The sequence below is a fragment of the Fusarium poae genome, assembly GCF_019609905.1.
Source record: "Fusarium poae strain DAOMC 252244 chromosome Unknown contig_3, whole genome shotgun sequence".
NCBI lineage: Eukaryota > Fungi > Ascomycota > Sordariomycetes > Hypocreales > Nectriaceae > Fusarium > Fusarium poae.
Window position 1 is genome coordinate 351280 of NW_025408661.1, and position 22081 is coordinate 373360.

Below are 22081 nucleotides of genomic sequence, written 5' to 3' on the forward strand. Positions count from 1 at the left end.
CGGTTTTGTTTTGTATGTGTTTTCCATTGGATTCAGAGCTGTATCCGCCTCGCAGCTAGGATAGGCTGGAGGTTTGGTCGTGGGTTCAACCGAAACCGGTAGAGTCTAAAGCCGAGGGAATTTCGTTCGTTCCCTGATATTTGTCGAACTGGATCGTTTTCTGGGTATCATCTTGGCGTCGTTCAGATTGAGTAATTCAATGACCTCGGGGTTGCCGCCATATGAGGCAGCATATAGAGTATTGCCGTAATAGCCGCCCTCCGCGTTGACGTCTGCTCCTTTGTCCACGAGGATTTGCACGGTCTCTAGGTGGCCATAATATGAGGCAGCTTGTAGAGCATTGCCGTACCAGCCGCCCTGCGCGTTAACGTATGCTCCTTTGTCCAGGAGGATTTGCACGATCTCTAGGTGGCCTTTAGATGAGGCAGCATATAGAGCATTGCCGTACTCGCCGCCCTGCGCGTTGACGTATGCTCCTTTGTCTAGGAGGATTTGCACGATCTCTAGGTGGCCACAATATGAGGCAGCTTGTAGGGCATTGCCGTACCAGCCGTCCTGTGCGTTGACGTCTGCTCCTTTGTCTAGGAGGATTTTCACGATCTCTGGGTGGCCTTCAGATGAGGCAGCATATAGAGCATTGTCGTACTCGCCGCCCTCCGCCTTGACGATTGCTCCTTTGTCCACGAGGATTTTCACGATCTCTGGGTGGCCTTCATATAAGGCAGCATGTAGAGCATTGCCGTAATAGCCGCCCTCCGCGTTGACGTCTGCTCCTTTGTCCACGAGGATTTGCACGGTCTCTCGGTGGCCATAATATGAGGCAGCTTGTAGAGCATTGCCGTACCAGCCGCCCTACGCGTTGACGTCTGCTCCTTTGTCCACGAGGATTTGCACGGTCTCTCGGTGGCCATAATATGAGGCAGCATATAGAGCATTGCCGTAATAGCCGCCCTCCGCGTTGACGTCTGCTCCTTTGTCCACGAGGATTTGCACGGTCTCTCGGTGGCCATAATATGAGGCAGCTTGCAGAGCATTGCCGTACCAGCCGCCCTGCGCGTTGACGTCTGCTCCTTTGTCCACGAGGATTTGCACGATCTCTAGGTGGCCTTTAGATGAGGCAGCATATAGAGCATTGTCGTACTTGCCGCCCTGCGCGTTGACATCTGCTCCTTTGTCTAGGAGGATTTGCACGATCTCTGGGTGGCCTTCAGATGAGGCAGCATATAGAGCATTGCCGTACTTGCCGCCCTGCGCGTTGACGTCTGCTCCTTTGTCCACGAGGATTTTCACGATCTCTGGGTGGCCTTCATATAAGGCAGCATATAGAGCATTGCCGTACTCGCCGCCCTGCGCGTTGACGTATGCTCCTTTGTCCACGAGGATTTGCACGGTCTCTCGGTGGCCATAATATGAGGCAGCTTGCAGAGCATTGCCGTACTTGCCGCCCTGCGCGTTGACGTCTGCTCCTTTGTCTAGGAGGATTTGCACGATCTCTGGGTGGCCTTCAGATGAGGCAGCCTGTAGAGCATTGCCGTCGTCGCCGTCCTGCGCGTTGACGTCTGCTCCTTTGTCTAGGAGGATTTGCACGATCTCTGGGTGGCCTTCATATAAGGCAGCATATAGAGCATTGCCGTACTCGCCGCCCTGCGCGTTGACGTATGCTCCTTTGTCCACGAGGATTTGCACGATCTCTATGTGGCCTTTAGATGAGGCAGCATATAGAGCATTGCCGTACTTGCCGCCCTGCGCGTTGACGTCTGCTCCTTTGTCTAGGAGGATTTGCACGATCTCTGGGTGGCCTTCAGATGAGGCAGCCTGTAGAGCATTGCCGTCGTCGCCGTCCTGCGCGTTGACGTCTGCTCCTTTGTCTAGGAGGATTTGCACGATCTCTGGGTGGCCTTCAGATGAGGCAGCCTGTAGAGCATTGCCGTCGTCGCCGTCCTGCGCGTTGACGTCTGCTCCTTTGTCCACGAGGATTTGCACGATCTCTATGTGGCCTTTAGATGAGGCAGCATATAGAGCATTGCCGTACTTGCCGCCCTGCGCGTTGACGTCTGCTCCTTTGTCTAGGAGGATTTGCACGATCTCTGGGTGGCCTTCAGATGAGGCAGCCTGTAGAGCATTGCCGTCGTCGCCGTCCTGCGCGTTGACGTCTGCTCCTTTGTCCACGAGGATTTGCACGATCTCTATGTGGCCTTTAGATGAGGCAGCATATAGAGCATTGCCGTACTTGCCGCCCTGCGCGTTGACGTCTGCTCCTTTGTCTAGGAGGATTTGCACGATCTCTGGGTGGCCTTCAGATGAGGCAGCCTGTAGAGCATTGCCGTACTTGCCGCCCTGCGCGTTGACGTCTGCTCCTTTGTCTAGGAGGATTTGCACGATCTCTATGTGGCCTTCATATAAGGCAGCATATAGAGCATTGCCGTACTCGCCGCCCTGCGCGTTGACGTCTGCTCCTTTGTCTAGGAGGATTTGCACGATCTCTGGGTGGCCTTCAGATGAGGCAGCCTGTAGAGCATTGCCGTACTTGCCGCCCTGCGCGTTGACGTCTGCTCCTTTGTCTAGGAGGATTTGCACGATCTCTATGTGGCCTTCATATAAGGCAGCATATAGAGCATTGCCGTACTCGCCGCCCTGCGCGTTGACGTATGCTCCTTTGTCTAGGAGGATTTGCACGATCTCTAGGTGGCCACAATATGAGGCAGCTTGTAGGGCATTGCCGTACCAGCCGTCCTGTGCGTTGACGTCTGCTCCTTTGTCTAGGAGGATTTTCACGATCTCTGGGTGGCCTTCAGATGAGGCAGCATATAGAGCATTGCCGTAATAGCCGCCCTGCGCGTTGACATCTGCTCCTTTGTCCACGAGGATTTTCACGATCTCTAGGTGGCCATAATATGAGGCAGCTTGTAGAGCACTGCCGTACCAGCCGCCCTGCGCGTTGACATCTGCTCCCTCTGTCGTTAGAACTCTTGCGGCCCCTGCCAGTCCAGCTAGACAAGCATAATACAGTCTGGGTGCTCTAGGAGGTCCTGGTTTATCCTCCTGCGGGTGGTCGGCCTGGTATAAGTGACACCATAGCTGAAATGTTGTGTCCTCTTTTAAAAAATTAACTGTGATTCGAACAATTTCTTCAGAAGTCTGGGCCGAAACGGCGTATTCCGTCCAGTATTCTGCCGCATATCGTGCCATCGGAAAATCGGATCTGATTGTGCTGCAATTGTTCTTGATATCACCAAGATAAGTCAGGCAGGTTCTGGTGATGACATTGCTGGCACTTTCCAGGTCGAACTGGGCTTGTTCAAGAAGGTACTCTTTGACAGAGAAGTGAGCAAGATGAAGTTCTTCCACAGTCTCCCGGTAGTTCGTGACTTTAGCGATTATCACCAAGCTGGGGCAGTATCGTAAGATATCGGCTGCTTGAAATAGTCTGCGTTTAGCGGTAAAACCTCGAGGCTCTTGATTTATCTCTGTAGCTATTACTTCGACGGCCTCTGGTAGTGTCAGAGGCCGCTTGGTGTGGACGAGAAACTGCAGGAGACGAATCGCGCTGCTCTTATATTCCGACTGTATGTTTTGGACCATGCGGTGATATGTCTCAGCCAGATCACTGGGTAAGGACTTGAGGGCTATCTCAATGTCAGCTGGAGTCAGACATAGAGCAAGAGTTTCTAATTGACAAGCTGCCCATCTAAACCTACGACGAATATCAGAAAATTATTTCAATGCATGAATGACAAGACCAGTACTTACATCCCGTCGGCTCCATCTCCGATTTTGTCACGAATCTCCTGTAGGATACCCGGAGATAACCCCTTCTTAACGAAATCAGGCTTCTTTTCAAGCGTTGCTGTGACGTAAGAGCGGATGTCGGCGTTGACAGCATTCTTGTCGAGTAGGATACAGTTGAGCTCATCAAACAAGTCAGGGATCTCGCGTTGGAAATCTGCTTCTGGACGGCCTGTCACAATAAGCTGGGCGTTGCTGCATGCCATACTATTTATCCAATGCAGAAGCTCTCCCCTTGTCGTACACTCATCCAAAGCATCGAGGACGATAACAACTTTTTTGGTGATCTGTACCATTGCGTCAACACAGGCTGATAAGGCAGTCGTATCTGGTTGTCTCCGTCCATCATCATGGGAAATGAAAAGACTATCAAGTTTTCTCGCGGCTTCGTTTCCGGTGTGATAAAGCTGAATTGCCAGCGAGCGTAGGAGATCCTCCAGTTTCTGCTTTCCGGGATCACTAAAGTCAAAGAAGAAGGCAAGCGTGGTGTGGGTGTCCATGTGCAGAAGGTGATCAAGAATCGTCGTACTTAGAATGGTCTTGCCACATCCTGCCAGGCCGTAGAGCCACAGATGTTGGCGTGACCCAAGTTTCCATTCCTGGAAGGCGGGACTGTTTAGAAGCCAGGTCCCAGTGCCGGGATGACGGCGTTTTCTTGCCAAGTTGGCATTGGTTGAACAATCTGGCGGGGACAGCCATCGCTCGATTTTGGTGAACCGATGGTCAGATGTCATGCTCATCACGGCATGTTTGGTTTCATTTCCTGTGGATTCGACTGTTCAAGGTTAGGAGACGAAGCGTGAGCTGGCGTTATGATACTAACTGGAACTGAGGATCTCGCTAATAGGCTTCTCAGCCTCGACCTTGCTAGGAGGAATCTGGCGTAGGAGATCCTTCGCGTACGCCGCTGCCATCATTGCTGCAAAACCCTGCCACTCCTTGTTCTTGTGCGAGTCAGAGTAGTCGCATATCCCGCGGATCGCCAGACACGGGAAGTGGTTCATCAAGCCGGCCGCCTCCATTTCGAAGCAGAGAACGCCCTTCTTCGCTGCAAGCGCATCCCGTGTCACAGCATCCTTCATCAACCGACTCGACGAAGCGACTAGGCCGTAGTGAATAGCGGGATTGTCTTCATATTCAGTACGATCGAGTCGCGCCACCAAGGTTGAGGGATCATCGCCACAAGCTTTCGCGCAGCTGGACTGATCATCCGGCGGGTGAACCTTTGAGGAGTGGTACAGTCGGTCAGTACTGGATTCAGGCCGTTGGAACTCTTTTTTAAGCCTCGGGTTCTCTACCAGGATGTCGTTGATATGTTGATCAAGCTGGTGTCCTTTGCGCTTGTATTGCGTCAAGAGTCCATGTACGGCTGTTCGCAGAATCGTCGGCGGCTGATTCAAAAATCCGGTCGCCTGGAATTCCTGACCTTGCACGGCCTTTCCAAAGTCGTACTGGAACACCCCCCCCTTCCCGTGGCCAGAAGTACTCACCACGACGTCCCCAAGGCGGATGTCATGCTCAGGAGTCGGCGCACCGCCGCCAATTCCAACCATCAGGCCGAATCTGACGTTGGGAAAGCTGTGAAGCATATCTTTCGCGACACCAGTGGCGGATGATACGCCGTATTCGCCATGGGGAAGGACAGCAACGACAACATTGTGTTTCCCGATCTTGCCCAGTGTATAATTATTGCTATCGTTAGCGGATACGAACTCGGGTCCTTCGTGCTCTTCGTCCAGAAAGAGTTGCGCAGCAAGGTACTCAGTTGCAATGGCGCAGATCCAGCCGACCGTGTACTTCTGGGGGTCCGACATGGTCGGCGATCGATGTCGAGCGGAGAAGACGTGACGTTATACGGACAGACAATCGCAACAGAGGAGCGCTCGAGGAGGCGCATAGCGAGGCCCGCATGCTCTTGGGGGCGGCTGGCATATATCAGGCTCCGAGGATGTGTGATGATTTCACCTGTTGGGCTCACGGCGCTTACATGCAGCAACTCGCGGCAGGCTGAGCGTTTGAGCTACATGATTGGTGAAGAAATCATGCCAAGGCCACTATGTCTGAGGTGCAAAGCCAATGGCCGAGCACAAAAGGCGGCCATACATCAGCGGGACACCTGGTCTCCTAATGGAAGCAAATCAGGCGAACAGCCAGGCAAACACGTAGAGAAATTGATGCTTCCAACTTCAGGCAACAGAAGCAAATTCTGCAGGACAAAAGTCCTGGTGGCACTCGTATTATCTAAGCCAATAAATAAAGTGAGGCGAGCGGCAAAGGTGGATGGCGAAATCTAAGAGTACATAACATGATCCAATTAAATGCTACTTTTAGTCGCACTTAAATCTCACCAGGGTCATAGCTGCTGTTTGAAACAAGAGCTGACCGAGATGGAGGGGCGCGGGAGTAAATGAAGCAGGCACCGTTATGGTGGTATAACCGTCTCCAACGGTGTTACGGCTGATAACGGTCAATACGCCAAAACGGTGAGGAGCGAAATCTATCGAGGCCGGTTATCGGAGCTGTCAGAAGTCGCGCCATCACGTGCACGCACTGAACCGGGATAACATCGGCAAGTCTCTGGATTTTTGCCAAGACCTGACTCAAGTATGAAAGAAATCCCCGTCCGCTCTCCCATAGTCAAGCCACTAACCGGCGGATTAACCGCTAGCTAACCCCAAGTGTGGAGTTGGGGTTATTTTTGGCCAATCAGCGGCCCGAGCCAACGTGACTCGAATCAAGTCCAAATTTTAAGCGAAATTCTCCATTTTGGTGGGCGATATCCGGCTAATCGCCTCTTAATAGTTCCTAGGCCATCGCAACGATCGTCGAAATGGTTGGGTTCTTGTTCGTAAGATGTGAGTGACATTTGTGTTTTGATTAACAACGAAACCATCTAGTAGTATGATTCACCTCTCCTATAGCACTTTACGCGAAAGAACGCGTCGCGCTCTAGCAGAACCCCGGTTTTGATCGGCACTAATGTTAAATCAACTCTACACCCTGGCCATAATCAACCCTGCTAGGGTTAAAGTGGGTCAAATAAAATCAACTCTGCCAGAGTTGATTTGGGACTGGAGTACTAGGCTCATCGATTCTTCCTTGCCTTTACGACCAAACGGCACACCGCTTGGGGTTACTGATGAAATGCTGTTAAGCCACTGCAACGTCTCGGTCGGCACGCTATCAGGTCGCCAGCAGCAACGTTGAACCTCACGATCAAAGCTCTCTCCAAGCCGGCTAAGCAACTGTCGTTCACGAGCTGCTTCCTCGTCTTCTTGCCTTCCAGCTGACCTGCCTGTTACTTCCCTCGCCCGTAGCCACTGGGCTGCGTCGTGAATGTTGATCAAGTCCCGGGAGCTAAAGTGTCGTACCCAGCCTAGCCTCTTGACCCACGGCGAGTCACGGTCGATCTCTTCCTTCAAGTCACCCTTCCGTAGTCGTACGGCATCCTCCTCTTCCAATCGAGCCTGGCTTGCAGCAATGAGCTCATCCATAGCACTCCGACTTGTAGCATCAGCTGCATTAGCTGTATCGGGCGGGCCGTTGCTATCGCTATCGTCTCGAACGATCCAGTAGCGCGCGTGACTCCTTCCTCGCATCCACGTCTGTAGCCGCACCTTATTCCATCGTTCCTCTACTGCACCGTGCCCTGCCTCTCGCCAATGACGGACGATATTATCGCGTGCAACAGTGACATATCGGCATGCGCGACAGCTATATCCATCTGAAATAGCAAGCTCTTTAATTGCCGGGCTATTATCTTCGGGGAGAGCAGTAAGCTTTGGGTCAGCTAGCTCGAGCATGCCGTAGTAGTCTTTGATGTCCTTGAGCACTTGGCCCTTAAGCTGATGCTCGTGTCGGAAATGTGACTCGATACCCGGGCCCGGCCGAACAGCTGCTTGACATGACCGGCAGATCAGTATCTGATAGTCTTGATTGAGCTGTATCATCCACTCTTAATTAAAAAGCCAGCTAGAAGCGCGACAACCCCGTCACTTTTTCGGTGAAAGAGGATGTACAGGGGTGTGAGCCAATGAAAGACCGCGAATTTCCACTTTCACCGAAAGTGAGCCGGATAAAAGGAGTGTAGACCGAAGACTCTTAATAATGTTGACTTAAATCCGCTGGACAATGGACCCAGGTCCCTGTTTTTGTTAGCGTGGTTTTATTTAGTATGGGTTTTTCATTGGATTCAGGCCCCGTTCCCGTCGTGCATTCTTGAGTAGTTCTTATAAAATATAGGGTCGTTGCTGACTTGTAGTGAGAGGTACTTCCACAGACGACAGGGGTTTCCTCTTTCAGTGAAATTGGAATGGACAATAAGGATGTAAGCAGGAAGAGTTTATCTCCAGTTCGCACATCAGGGACCCATCGGCCGGGCAAGACGATGGCCTCACAGATATAACCTTATCTCGGCCTCAATTTCTGCCTGCAGGAACGCATAGTGCTCCTTCAACTTACGAACATTCTGGTCAAGCATGGAAGCTTGCCAAGCCGGATCGTCACTTCCATCCGTCAGTGGAGGTTAGTACCGTTGACAAAAGGAGAGCAACTGCAGGAGAGGGCGACGAAGGAACGGAAGAGAGAAGCCCAGTATCTGAAAACGCAAAACGGCGATCTTCCTCTCCTCCCCAACAAATTTTGAACAATCCAGCCCTTTTACAAATGATCTGGGCAATGCATTGCAGTCGCCGTGCTATGACTCTCGAAAAGTTACAGGAACGTTGTGCTCCAGCCGCTCAGACCGGTAACACAGTGACGCCTACAGCACCCCAATCAGACAAATATGATACCCTGTCGTACAACCACGTGCAACAGTCGAAGATGCCAAGTCCTACGTACAATGAGGAAAACACAACTGATCCGCCCCACTATCCTGGAAAGCTCAGTACTCCCAGTGCTTCCCAAGAGTCGTTTGACAGCGGGTGGTTAGACAATATTAATCCTGTACTTGGGCCAGATGGCAAATTGACGGTTCATGATCCAGGATCCGGCTCTCCATGAAGGAACTAATATTACGCTAAGGAAATATATCTGGATAGTGGCGGGAGCTGGCACAGCGTGAGAAACTGTCATAGGGTAACGCCCCCTTGAAGAGCTGTACAAGAATATATCAAAATAAATAGCAATCCCAGGAGCTTGTGAGGCTTAGTCCAGCAACTATTTCTGGAGGCAGATGTACCGGACTAGTAGGGGCCGCTTGGGTTGCTGGGAAAGGCAGAAAATGGGCTATTTAATGCCAATCTGAACGAATCTTAGGGTCTTCTATCCCGCGTGTAGAATTTGGCAAATCTATGTACCTAGCTGTTTCGTGCTTATTACATATCCTAGTCCTATAATTCAAAAACACGGATTTGACATCATCGTCAGTACCAATAGCTACCAGGCGTCTTATGCTTCAGCTTCCTGGAAACATGTTCAACTTCACGAGTTTTGTGCCACTGCAGGACCGGCCAATTGCACTCAGCATAGAGACTACAAGACTGACTGAAGGCTTTGACGTGGCTAAGCTACAGCTAGGTGTCTGGCAGGCGGCGCATTGGGCTCTCCTCAACACACTTATCCACACCCAGCAAGAGAATAAGCGTGTCAAACCGTTGCAGGCATAAGTTGAAGCGTAAAGCCTACTGTACCAATTACCACTTGTAATGGCACCCAATACCATTCTCTCTGGCCCGTGCACCATTCTTTTAATCTTAGGTTCTATGTCGGAATACAAAATATACTCGGCCTGTGCGCCTTCCTTCGCTTACGTGGTATGGTTCCTCCTTCACTGTAAAAGGGAGGGCACAGAGAGAAAAGGGCAATTCAATCAACACGAAAGGGGTCAAGCCACGTCTGCTTTGACCTATTAGAAAACTATATCTCCAAGGGTTGTGTTGGTGTGGTTTTCGAAAGCTTGTTTTCTTCCGCGCCAAGTCAGCTCTAAAGCCAGAATATCTTAGATCTTCATTGTCAAAAAAGATTCCCTCACGCCTTGGACTCATACTCGCTTTCCTCCCCTTGCGAATCCTTTAGACCTAGCGCTGCGGTCGATTCCGCGATAAATAAGGGCAATGACGCCTCGATTTGTTTTTGCTTCGGGTGTAATACCGATGGCCATTAATAGTACCATGCGTCGTAGTATTGGTCGTGTCGTGATGCTTCGGCGTCATGGCTGGCACAGGTGATGTTTCCTGCTTTTTTTCTCCGTGGATGGCGCTTTTGATAGCATCCATCATGTCCCAACTGGAGAGTAAAGAAAATACTCCATCTTGTTCTCTCTGGGTGTCATTTCTCAGTATGTTCAAAACGTCCTTCTTGACAGTCTCGCGCTGCAGGTCCAAGTCCTTATTCTTGGCAGCATTGCCTAGATCTTTAGTAGCGGCAATGAGCCTTTGTTGTGAATCTTTTCTAAGGCCTCGAACTTCGTTTATGAAAGTAAAGCGGGCGGCGACGACCTTTCAATAGGGAGTTTGTTATTGAAGCCAAAAATAAGCAGCGTGGTTCTACTTACATTTGAGGGGCGCCACGGGGCTTTGCCTCCTGTTGATACCATCATGTAGTAAAAGGTTCACTCACGTCTTGTAAGAACGCGAAGAAAAAAACATGTAAGAATGCGAAATAATTGAGGTCGAAGTAAACGGGAAAGGTCTAGGGACCAAACTGACTTGACTGGGACACCCTCCTTTATAGAACGAGTAGGACACCGATAGGCTGATTACCAGCCGCATTTTTAAATGAGTATTCTTGCTCTGGATGCTCCGCATTGCGTCTTTTGAACCAATCAGAGCCTTTAGATTTCTACTCCTACTTGGGGGCGCGTTATTGTCTAACGATATTTAACTGCAACCGATGACACGTCGCGTTTTCTGTCCCGATGCCACGAGCTATCCCTGCAGAAGTGAACTGGCTTTTTCAACCAATAGAGTAGATCGGACAAATCCGGCACATAGACACGAAACAATAGCAGCATGAACATGCTCTTTGTTCCGAGATTGAGAACGGCCCACTATTGCAACCCCAGATATCTTTATTAGTAGGTTGTGAGAACTTACTTTGTCCTCCGTTACAGCTTAGTTCTCCACCAAACACTCTGCATCTGACTATACCAGCCTATCCTACTCAAGTAGGGTCCCATGGTCTAACGGCGGGCTTAAAATTAATCCATGCAAGCGATAAACTCTAAAAATATCGCTTAGGTAGACTGCAAGGAGAATACAGGAATAGGATTTCGCATTGTGGTCTGGAAGTTCTAAGTGCTGACCTATCCCTGGATTTGTAATGCTTGATATTTTTTCCTTGCTTACCCCAATCTTACTCGAGTATTTTAGACATGAATGGGTCCGTTCTCCACGTAACTATCCGTGCCACACGTTCATCACATTTCCTACGATCAATGCCAAGACTCTACAGTCGACACTGATCGAAGTCGATCAGCACTGATCCCAAGACAACCTCGTTGATCCCATACAATATCACCAGATAAATGTACATTCACTGGTACTAGGTAGTTACACTTGGCTCGACAGCTATCAGTAAAACATCTTTACCTGAATACGCCTGACCCGCTTTATTCACTATTATGAGACGAGACCCTTCGCTTTGCTCAGTGTTCTACCCTACAATATTACCAGCATAAACTTAGAACGGACTATTTTATCCGTTGGAAACCCAACCGTCATACACGGATCACTGTTTACAGTTACTTGATGAGATACATAAATGTGATGCGTGCACGGATAACTCAGCAACGTGCACAGGCCAGATTTGTTGTATTTCGTTGAATTACCGCCGCGACTGCGTACAGTAGGATAGAACCTCAACATTGAGCACGTTCAAGTTTCCAATGATGCCATGGTACCTCTTGAATAATCCAGAATTCAATATCATGCCGGAACGAATAAGTAACCAGAAGCCTATTAATCGCCGGTTGTCCGCCTGCGCTTGACCCTACCCCCTTCATCCTCCTCAGTTTCCCGTTTTCGTTTCCGACTCGACGCAGGAATCTTCTTCTCTGCCATATCATCTTTAACATGGGCCTCCAGTCTGGAGGTATCCTCGTCGCAACTTGGTGGAGTTGTTCCCTCAATCGGCGTCGCTGAGCCAGAGTCACTGCTGCTATCGATGCCCTCCCAAGCCTCACGGAGCAGCTTCTCCCTCAGACCATGGGGCGAATGACCCGGTCGCGTATTCTCAGCGATCTCTCGTCCGTATAAGCTGCATCTTACTTTCTGGCCAAAGAGAGCTAGTTCTAGCGCTCGGTGCAGACGTTTGATGAACACATCATCATCTGAGGAGGAGGATGTCGGTATCGGCGTCGGAGGCGCGGGTATGAGATGGAAACCGGCTGTTTCTACAACGTCGGGGAGAGTCTAAACTGTCAGCGGTAATTGATTTGATGGAAAGACGCGTCTTACTACATCGTTAATGCGCTCGTAGAGGGTTGCTTCAATCTGTCGCCATGGTGCAGGATGGCACGGCGATGGACGTTCAGGTATTGGGAGATGGCTTGATTGTGATTGTTTTGTTGACATGACGCATCGCGATAATCAAGAGCATGGCGTCGTTGTTGGTGTTGCGGTTGCAGTTGGGTGATAGCAATGATGATGTCGATTATTTGTTTGGATGGCGTTGTATCGTCATGAATTGGCGATCGCTCTGTCGGAGCGGGGACGGAATGGTCCGAACTCGGAATATTCTTGCCCCGGCCCCACGTCGGTAAAAGTACAGGAGTACCTTGAATGCCCCAAAACAATTGTGAATTAACGCACGGATTATAATTGGATTGAGTTGTGAACCTGTGAACTATCCAACGCCAAAATGGCATCAAGTCCGTCGAGCAGTCAAGCCACAAATGAAGACTTTCAGGGTCCTTTATCGTCCGCATCTCAATCAACGATAACTCTTAGACCTCAAAATGCCGAAGCGAGATTAGCATTCAGTCAGGTCGTCGATTGGTTGCTCGAAACATCTCAAGCAGATGACTTTCAGGCACAAGAAAGAGAGCAAGCAAGCCATCACATTTCAACTGCATCAAGACAAGTTCATGATCAACAAGTCAATAAACTTATTGAGCAAATTGAAACTGGTCACCTCTCTTCTTCATCTCCGACATCTTCTGGACAGAGCGTTGATAAAGGTGAATCGAGCGTGTATATTCACACTGGATGCTACTTCATTGACCTTTCGCAACCTCCAACTAATAACTTCCGAGGATGGATCGCAGGCCGCAAAAGTAACAGGACCCACAACGACTTTATCCTATGTCTTGATAACTCTTCCCTCTTCGGCATTCGTCAACATCATGCTACTTTCCAAGTCCACGAGACAGGCAGAATTCTTGTGCAAAAGATTTCTGATCATGGCGTTGTGGAAGTCGATGGTGATGTCCTACACGCAAGGGAACGCAGGCTGTTTAACCAGCATACCTCGTCTATTCGTCTTGGACAGTTGAAGTACCTGGTTGAGTATACTCGCCACAGCACCACAGAAAACCACACTGAAGCTATGACTGAATACATCCGCAAATTCTATAGTCACAAAAATACGCTCGATATCTCCATGACGCCGACTCCAGCGCCAGGAAACGGAATCCAGATCGGTCAATGGAGTCTCAGCGGTGCTGGAACAGTAGGAGTAGGTGGCTCTGGGCGGGTTAGCGTTGGCGTTAATAAGAAGGGTGATGTTGTGGCTATAAAGAGAATGAATGTCTCAGAGAGTAATGGGAACTTGTTGAGGAGCAGGCGGAGTGTGATTGAGACGTTGACGCAGTTGGCCAATGCTGCCAAGGAGGAGAGAATTGTGCGGCTTGTTGAAGTTATTACGGATGATCCAAATGCAACCAACAAAGCTGCTGATATATGGTTTGTCTTGACGCCCTTTACACCAAAGACTCTACATGAGTACAAGGGCCCTTTAAAGTACGTCATGCACTCTTTATCTAGGCTATGACTGATTGTTTTCCAGGACGGAATCAGTTCGAAGCATGACGATAGCACTACTGGAAGCCCTCACCTTCCTCCACGCCAACAACTGGATCCACGGCGACGTAAAACCCATGAATATTGGCGTTCGCAAATGGGACCTAGATCAAACATCCATAGTTCTCCTTGACACAGAAGACGCAATCTATGCACCCCGAGGCATCGCAACAGTGACGCCTGGAACGAAAGGAACAGTAGGCTATATATCTCCCGAGCGAGAGCTGGGAGAGTGTACCCCAACGGCGGATGTTTGGGCTGTTGGTGTAGCGGCAATTTGGATGCTTCTGGGAAGACATCCATGGCAGCATCGTGTGAACCCTTGGAGAGAGGGTGAGGCTTTTGAAGGAAAGAGATGGTTGTTTCATAGACATTATGACGCTGCGGTGAAGAGTATTGGGGGGTGTGAGGATGAAGGTAAGGTGCGAAGATATTTTATGGGAATTAAACTGATATGATTGCAGAGCTTGGTACAGCTGTTTTGCAGATGATTCGGCATCCCTATGCTCGAACAGAAGAGCAGAAGAAGACAAGACTGGGATGTCGGGAGATTCTCCAGATGTTGCGTGCTGGTTCAACTGGTGAGGGATTTGGATGGAAGCGAACTCGTATAGGTGCAACATGAAAGGTATTTTCTCAAGGATATCGCTATGGTAATAAGAAAACAAAGTCACAGAAACATATCCCATTAAACTGTGTATTGAAAAATCTGGTGTTGGCAATTGCCAGTGCTTTACCTGAGTCGCGCCCTCATTTCGTTGATTCAGCTTGCTACAAACTTGGGCACATCCTTTAATAATGATCATCGGCGTTCGAAGCCAGAGAAATTTTGTACTAAAAAGCGGCAATGCCAGGTTCGTAGCTTGGACAGCTTGCTCATAGCATGATCATACATGTAACGGATGGGTCCGCAAGGATGGGCACGCAGACAGGCAATGATACATTCTTAGTGAGATGCCTTTTTTTTATATGGGAGTTTAAATGAATTCGCAGCTAGGATAGTGGATTGGTGAAGTGGGGCGTCACGGATGAACATTCGGCATGGCTGCCGTGAGATGGCGGGTAAGACCAAGTCGGAATAAAACCTGAATCTGAACCTAGCTCCTCCGAAACCATCCTCCCTTTGAACCGCGAAATCCGGTCAATCGTCGCCTTAACGCCCAGTGATAGTTCAACAACACTACGCTCTCATTTCCCATTGGCCGGAGGTTACCTCATGTTAGTGGCCCATACGCCACGACACCTGATGAACTGCTAACAGGTCCAAAAGGCCCCCAACCCACCAACGACCCCCTCGGCTTCGTATGTCGAGTGCTGAGTCAAAGCCCAATAACATAGACTACCGGAAAAAAACTCGAGAAGGAAACAGGTAAGGCGAAGTTGAGGACACCAAGGATGAAGATGGATAAGGAGACGATGAAGCGGAAGAACATGCCGAATGGAGATGGAGGAGATAATTCAATGAATGATAATAGTCGGAACACGAGTAGAGTATATTTCATGGCTGGCTCGCAGGTTTGCTATAGCCGTGCATAGAGATTGCTCAGGAAACCTAGGGATGGCTGTTCGCTGAATTCTACCACAACTCACAATCTTCCCAAGGTCATATTGCATGACCCTTGTTCCCACAACAATATCGCCTAAGCGAATGTCTTCTTTGGCAGGTGCTGCACCGCCGATACCGACCATCAACCCATGGCGGATTGATGGAAAGGTACGCTTCAAGTTTGTTAACACACTTGCGGCATTAATATTCCCGTATTGGTCTTGAGGCAAGCATGCGATGACTATATTGTGATTCTTGATGCTTCCAAGCGTATAGGTATTATGGTCGTTGGGGCATCTCGGTAGTTCGGCATGCTTCTCGTAACTCAATGCTGCTGCCGGGTCAAACGGCTGCCTGACATAGCCAGCAGATCAATATGTGATAGTCCTGATTAAGCTGTATAATGTTCTCCATTGCTGTATAGTATCATATCTTTTATCTTAATAATAGAAAGTAAAGAGAAAAGTAGTTTTATTGTTTTTCTCTGCTGATTAAAGTCCCCTTTTATCTGCGTTGCGTTAACCCCAAGTCAGCGCTAGCTAACCCCAAGTGTGGGGTTAGGGTTATTCTTAGCCAATCAGTAGCCCGAGCCAAGCTCACTCGATTCAAGTCCAAATTTTAACCGAAATTAGCCATTTTGGTGAACGATATCGGGCTAATCGCCTCTTACCATGCAGTACCCACCTGCCGGTCATACCCACCTACCGGTCAGCGAAAAAAAAAATCCCCCATACATAATGCGCGTTTGTAACCTCATGGGAAAAAATTAATAAAAATAGTAAAAATAAGTTAATCACTGGAGTTCAGATCAAAATTGGATCTATTTTAGTATTCTCTAGGTCTCTTAACCTCACGCCCTGTGCGGGTGCGTACGACACCTAATTCTTCCCTCCCTGAATATGACCTCTCATCCTCTTCCATCCCTCCCACCTCGATCACATCCTCAACAACACCCGCCCCTTCAATTGCTTCGTTTGGCTCTGAAATTGTGTCACCAGCCGCTAAAGCCTCTGCCAGCGTCATAAATTTCTTATTGGGGTTCGGTACCGCCTTTCTCTTCTTACCTCTACTCAACCGGCCAACTTCCTCCTCCAGGCTGGCTATTCTGGTGCTCAAAGAGGCGATCTTGGACTCTTGGGCTTCAAACCCTTTTGATATCACAGAATACCGCCTTCTGGTAGAGGGGCTCTTGTTCTTCCCCAGGTCTCTGATGTGACGGCTGGTCTTTGGCGTATTATCAGAGTCGACTTGCCCGTCTCTGTGGCCGTCTGATCCAGGCGTCGTTTCCTTCTTGTCCGGTTGGATTTCGGCATGTATGAGCGCTTTCCGTCGTGAAATCGGCCAGTCCCCAGTTACTCTCCAGCCTGAAAGGATGTTTTTCTTCGTCATACCCACTTCCCTGGCTTTGGCATAAGCCTTGATGAAGTTGACCTTGTCCACCGGCGCAGAATCTGTCAGGCTTGCCAGTTTTTGGAGTTCTTTTCGATATGCAGCCTTGGATGCGTTGAAAACACCATTATCCAGTGGCTGTAGGCCATGAGAGCAATGTGCAGGCAGGTAACAGCAATACACGTTGTTCAAAAAACACGTGGCCATCCACTCATCCTGGATTTTCAGTCAGCGGTATTTCTGATCGAGAACAGGTAGACACCCACAGATACATGGCTCCCATGGCCATCTAATATGATGGGCCTTGCATCTGACTCATCTGCTGGCTGAGTTTGGGGCAGATAAACCTCTTTGAGCCACTCGACCGCGATATGGTTGTCTGTCCAGCCGTTATCGGACGTGATATAATACCAGTCGGCGATCTTGTTAAACTCATCAATAAACCACTGCTTCTGAAGTTCTTTGCCCTTGAAGATAATTCCCGGCTTTAGAAGACGGCCATCTGCAGTGACGGCTTCGATAAAACTAGTCCAAGTGCGGGACTGCGAGCCTTTGAGGAAGGCCTTCCTCTTGGGATCGCTACTGCCAATTACCAAGGAATCCAAACCTAGATTTGCAATTTGTTGGTAAGTCTTGTATCAGAAGTGGTCAGTACTCACCAAATCCAGCCATGATACCGCCCTCGTCAACATTAACCGTGTTCTCAGGCTTGATCCAGCCATATTCTCTCTCCCGGATATCAAAGTACCAATTGACGGCCATTGGGGTAAAAGAATTGAACCTTGCAGCTTCCTGGCGTTTTCCCACCTTCGTATCGATCTCTGGATGGCGTTTAATAAACCTGGCTAGCCAGCGTACACCGATAGGCCTTTCCCGGCCCTGCTGTCTCAACAGGGCAGTTACGGTGGCGCGAACTTGACTGTGGGAAGGAGCATAGCCCAAGGCCTCTTGTCGAAGTATCCATGTAACTAATCTAGCCTCTTGGGATTTGTATAACAGCTGGGTAGGTTGGGTGACCTCAGACTTTGACGGTAGGCCTCTTAATCGGTCAGACAGAGTGGTTTGGGGCATTCCATGCTTCTGGGCGGCCTGGTGCTGCGAGAGGTGATTATCTGTAACATCCAGTATAGCTTCAATGACATCATTCTCTGTATGAGACTGTTGAGGCATTTTCAAGGCGATTAAAGGAAGCTGCTATATATAAAAGTTTGATGAAATTTTGGGGAGGCTGGGTGATGAAGGAGACATTTTGAGAAAATTTACATTAGTGCCATGCGACCAAACTGCTTGTGTAAGATACAAATGAATATGGCAATATGAAACAGCATAAAACTCTCAGTAAGACACAATCTGTTCCATGTAAATAACTTCAATTTTGGCCAAGCACTGTGCAAGCGAAGTTGGACATTTTGTATGGGGAATTTTTTTTTTCGCTGACCGGTAGGTGGGTATGACCGGCAGGTGGGTACTGCATGGTATCCAAACTGCCGATATGTTGTTGAAAGTAGAGAAATCGCTTGCTCTAAACGATGGGGAGTCGAGATGGTTAGATTACCCTACACCAGAGTTGATCCCCCTGCTTTTCCAGAATTTCCCTTGTTAATAATGGAATTCTAAAGTAAATCAATAGTTCACGCTCCTCTAGTTTCTAAGTCTTATCTCAACCAATGTCGCGGCATTACACAAGAATTTCAGCAGGTACCCAGCTCATTAAGCGCGTTAGCCATTTCAACTTATCGCAATCTCAGCGCCTTAGACAGGCATGACTTACTTCCCCATCCAGTGCTCTGATGACCGCCAATTCAGCTGACTACTGGCACTCTTTCGTCTTTCTTTCGGTCTCTGCCTGCACTAAACTTTTTTTTTAAAAGTCCCTAGCTATTTTTTACTTAGCTTAACTTCTACATAGTTTTTTCTAAAATTCAGCTTTTAACCTATAGCTTAAGCAGTGTGTCCAACAACCAAGTAAAGCAAAATTTGGACCCTTTTTTTTACTTGGTTGACAGAACCCCTTGCTTGACTTGGTTTACTCGGCAACAGCGGCTTGATTTACTTGGTTGGTTGACATTACTCGACTATTTTTCATGCCCTGTATAGCTACGGTGGTAGATCTAGGCTAATATTCCGCTTCGAAGCAAGTGCTTCTGGCATTCAATCGCTGCTACCGTGTCCGAACTGAGCCGGTTCCGTTCATCCGTAATGACCTTCTTTGTCTGTGAGAAGACGCGCTCACATTCAGCGCTCATTGCTGGGCAACTGAACAAGTCAAACGCCATCTTCGACAGGATAGGATAGTCAGATGCATGGCGAACCCACCACTCCAGAGGATCCTCAACATCCAGATCAGCCTTGTTAGTCCTCGCCATAAACTCATCCAGCTCAGACGTCAACTTTACCCGCTTCTTTCCTCGTGTAGCTGACATCGCAGTGACAGCAAGCCTCTGCCGACGCTTACGAGCTTGCTGAAGTGGATCAAGAGCGATACTGTTGTCAGCAATTGCTTCCTCCTCCAGCTCCTCCGGCTCCTCCTCTTGTCCTACTCCGTCCATTCGGTCCGCTTCCGCAGCTGCTGCCTCGTATTGTGCAAAAACCTCCTGTACCACTCTCTTTGCGCCGCTGATCCATTGCCTGTTGTGACTCCATTCAAGCTCGAAATAGGTAAATTCGTTAGCCGGATGTAGGGCAACTGCACACCGGTATGCAGGGGTGGCATCAGTGAGGCCAAAATATTCCTCAAGCTTGATACGAGCGGCATCAATAGTATGGGAATAGTATGTTGACACCACGTCAGGGTGATCATCTGCGAACTTCCCAGCCTCTTGGAGCTTCTTGAAGAGCACATCCAGCGACTCGAGAGTCTCGTGAAGTGAGCCATGTGATCCTTCCGAGCCAGATTTGTTAGCCCGGCCCTCCATGCGTTTTGTTAGATCCTTGAAAGGTTTGAGGATATTGAGGAAGTGATCGAGATCAACCCAATCCTGCGGAGTTAGGATATCTTGTGAGATATCGTATCCTTCGGCGACGATGCGGCGATAGTTGAGAAAGAAGAGATCAATGGCGTGGCGGAGTTTCAGAGCTCTCTCAATCATGGAATATACAGAGTTCCAGCGGATACCACCATCGACCAGGACCCTGGTGTAGAGGTGTTCGATACTGCCTTCGTCATAAGCCCGCAGGATGTACTGTTTCAGCCGCTCCCGTCTCTGGTCGCTTCTGTTGATCCACACGCAGAAGTTATGGAGCTTGCCAATACAGCTTTGCTTCCTCCATATCTCAAACCGCTCGTCATCGGATGCAGCGCGCAGCTGTTTCTCCAGCTTGCTAACGCCCTTGCCAAAGAGAAGAGCTTTGACGATGATGTTCAGCATATGGCCGACGCACCGAAGGCGGCTTTCGCGGTTGATTGTCGGGTACTGCTCTGCTAGCTCTTGGATGCATACATCGTTGCTTGCAGCGTTGTCCATCATGAAGAAGCCAATGATTGGCGAGACGTCGTAAAAGTCGATGACGGTCGACAACACTTTGGCAATGTTCTCACCGGAATGAGGACCCTTTAGAGGTGGGAGGTCTAGAAGAGCTGTTTGTAACTTGTGGCGCTCATCCAGGAAGTGAGCGACAACGGCAAGATAGTTTGTCCCTTCTTCAGATGTCCATGCATCCATCGATACATGGACCTTGCTTTTGGCGGATTGCAGCTTTGTCCTTAGCCAAACGCGTCTCCCACCATCGCCAAGCCACTTCTCTTTGACCCAACTGCCAAGAGTAAATGGGCTTCTGGGAAGGATCTTATCGATATCCTCCAGATAATTGATAAACATCTCATTCGTCCGCTGATGAGTCGCCTGACGAAATGTGAGGCCAAGGTCAGTCACCCAGTCAGTAAAATCGTCCTTGAATTTCAGGTCGTTGAACACCGCGCGCCGGCTTCCGAGGTATGGCGTAAGGCTTGCTGTCCTCTTGGCTATGCTGAAAGGATCGGCTCCTATGGCTTTGTAACCGAATTCTTCCAGTCTGTGCTGCTGTTTAAGGTGATAATTGATGCTGGTCGTGCTCTCACTGGCAAAAGCGCAGCATCGTGATGGCCGCTACTATGGCAATACTTGCAGAGCCAGAACTTATTGTTCCCATCTGTGGTAAGCTGTGCGCCGTGCCTGTAGATTGCTGAAGGCTGGGATTTGGAGTTGATGGCGCGCTTGTGGGGCTGGCGGTATCGAATAGATGGTACTGGCTTCCTGTTGTAGCGGATTTTGTCCCAGTCGATAGGGAAAGGGCACTGAGAGGCGTCCGGCGCACCTCTTTCGTCAGAAAGCCTTGAAGGGGAGGGCTTATCGTTAGGCACATGGGTTTGAGTTGAGGCGGAGCTAGGAGTGCTCGGCTGGGCGGGGCCGAGCGACTCAGAAGGGGTCCTAGGAGGAGTGGTTTTTTCGAGCCTTCCATGAGGCTTAAAGAATGGGCGCGAAGACATATTTGGTTTGTTCTTCAAGTTATTGGACCAAATCGGCAGCCTTGGCTCTGTGGAAAGGTTGGAGGAGAAAGAAAAGGAGATCCTCACCCATTTCATTTAAAGACTGGGCCAATCAGGGTGCGCTGTCTTCCTAGCCTGCCCTATTAAGGTTAGACTTTGTTGGCCACTTTCCCAATCCGGTAACTTAGTCGAGTAACTTCAAGTTAACTCGAGTAAGCCAAAAAGGCTTGCTTGTGGTTGGTCGGAGGGGGTCTTACTTGTGGTTGGTTGTTACGTAATCAACCAACCACAACCAAGCAAATCAAATAACTTGGTTATTGGACACACTGCTTAGATGTGTCACTTGCTCCTCCTCTTTGGCAATTACCTGCTTTATTCCGTTGAGAATAACTGAATCGCGTGCGAAAGCTCGAAGGGCGTCTTTGTTGTCAAAAACATATTTAACAGCAGCAAGCTGTGTTCCCCAGCGTGTGATTGCAGCAGTAATGAACGCCTTGCGCTGCCCGTAGCATTCCTGCTGATGAATGCGAAGCCTTGAAAACTGCAATTTGGCTTTGTTAAAGAAGGCAATGAGAAAAGTAACCTTTCCAAAGATTGGCACCCACCGCTTCGACTCCACAATGTCTTTGATAAGTAATTGAAGTCCGTGAGAATCGCACAAGATATAAAGGCAGTGGCTGAACTCTGGCAGCGCTTTAATTTCTCGATGAAGCTTTCTGATCGTGCTACATGTATCTGTACAGATAGCATTTAGCCGCGAGAAGTCGTGTCCGAATATTTCAAGAAGAGATGGCTTGATAAGGCTCAAGGCAGGCTGGCGATCAATTCAATTCCATCAATTTCGCCCTCGCGTGGCGTTGCGTTGACAGCTTACTCAGCATTTGGCCCGTGGAGTTGAACCACCGCATCTGCAAATTGAATTGGTGGCGTTGA

The 22081-nt window shown here is 49.2% G+C and overlaps 6 protein-coding genes across 6 annotated transcripts; 2 read left to right on the forward strand and 4 right to left on the reverse strand.

The window, feature by feature from the left end:
• Nucleotides 1-105: 105 nt before the first annotated feature.
• FPOAC1_013730 (uncharacterized protein) lies at nucleotides 106-5600 on the reverse strand (the record flags this gene model as incomplete). The annotated part of the gene is made up of 4 exons (XM_044858071.1): nucleotides 106-852; nucleotides 883-3694; nucleotides 3751-4561; nucleotides 4610-5600. 4 exons carry the CDS (start codon nucleotides 5598-5600, stop codon nucleotides 106-108), a joined length of 5361 nt encoding a protein of 1786 aa, XP_044700895.1.
• A 1221-nt stretch (nucleotides 5601-6821) lies between these two features.
• Nucleotides 6822-7736, reverse strand: FPOAC1_013731 (uncharacterized protein; the record flags this gene model as incomplete). Its single annotated transcript, XM_044858072.1, has 1 exon — nucleotides 6822-7736. The coding sequence occupies one exon, from the start codon at nucleotides 7734-7736 to the stop codon at nucleotides 6822-6824; it is 915 nt and encodes a 304-aa protein (XP_044700896.1).
• Nucleotides 7737-7917: 181 nt separating this feature from the next.
• FPOAC1_013732 (uncharacterized protein) lies at nucleotides 7918-8790 on the forward strand (the record flags this gene model as incomplete). The annotated part of the gene is made up of 2 exons (XM_044858073.1): nucleotides 7918-7927; nucleotides 8222-8790. 2 exons carry the CDS (start codon nucleotides 7918-7920, stop codon nucleotides 8788-8790), a joined length of 579 nt encoding a protein of 192 aa, XP_044700897.1.
• A 1108-nt stretch (nucleotides 8791-9898) lies between these two features.
• On the reverse strand, nucleotides 9899-10324 carry FPOAC1_013733 (uncharacterized protein; the record flags this gene model as incomplete). Its single annotated transcript, XM_044858074.1, has 2 exons — nucleotides 9899-10226; nucleotides 10283-10324. Coding segments are annotated over 2 exons (370 nt in total), but the record flags the coding sequence as incomplete, so codon positions are not given.
• Nucleotides 10325-11687: 1363 nt separating this feature from the next.
• Nucleotides 11688-12302, reverse strand: FPOAC1_013734 (uncharacterized protein; the record flags this gene model as incomplete). The annotated part of the gene is made up of 2 exons (XM_044858075.1): nucleotides 11688-12140; nucleotides 12186-12302. The coding sequence occupies 2 exons, from the start codon at nucleotides 12300-12302 to the stop codon at nucleotides 11688-11690; spliced, it is 570 nt and encodes a 189-aa protein (XP_044700899.1).
• Nucleotides 12303-12588: 286 nt separating this feature from the next.
• Nucleotides 12589-14373, forward strand: FPOAC1_013735 (uncharacterized protein; the record flags this gene model as incomplete). The annotated part of the gene is made up of 3 exons (XM_044858076.1): nucleotides 12589-13688; nucleotides 13735-14165; nucleotides 14213-14373. 3 exons carry the CDS (start codon nucleotides 12589-12591, stop codon nucleotides 14371-14373), a joined length of 1692 nt encoding a protein of 563 aa, XP_044700900.1.
• Between the last annotated feature and the right edge of the window lie 7708 nt (nucleotides 14374-22081).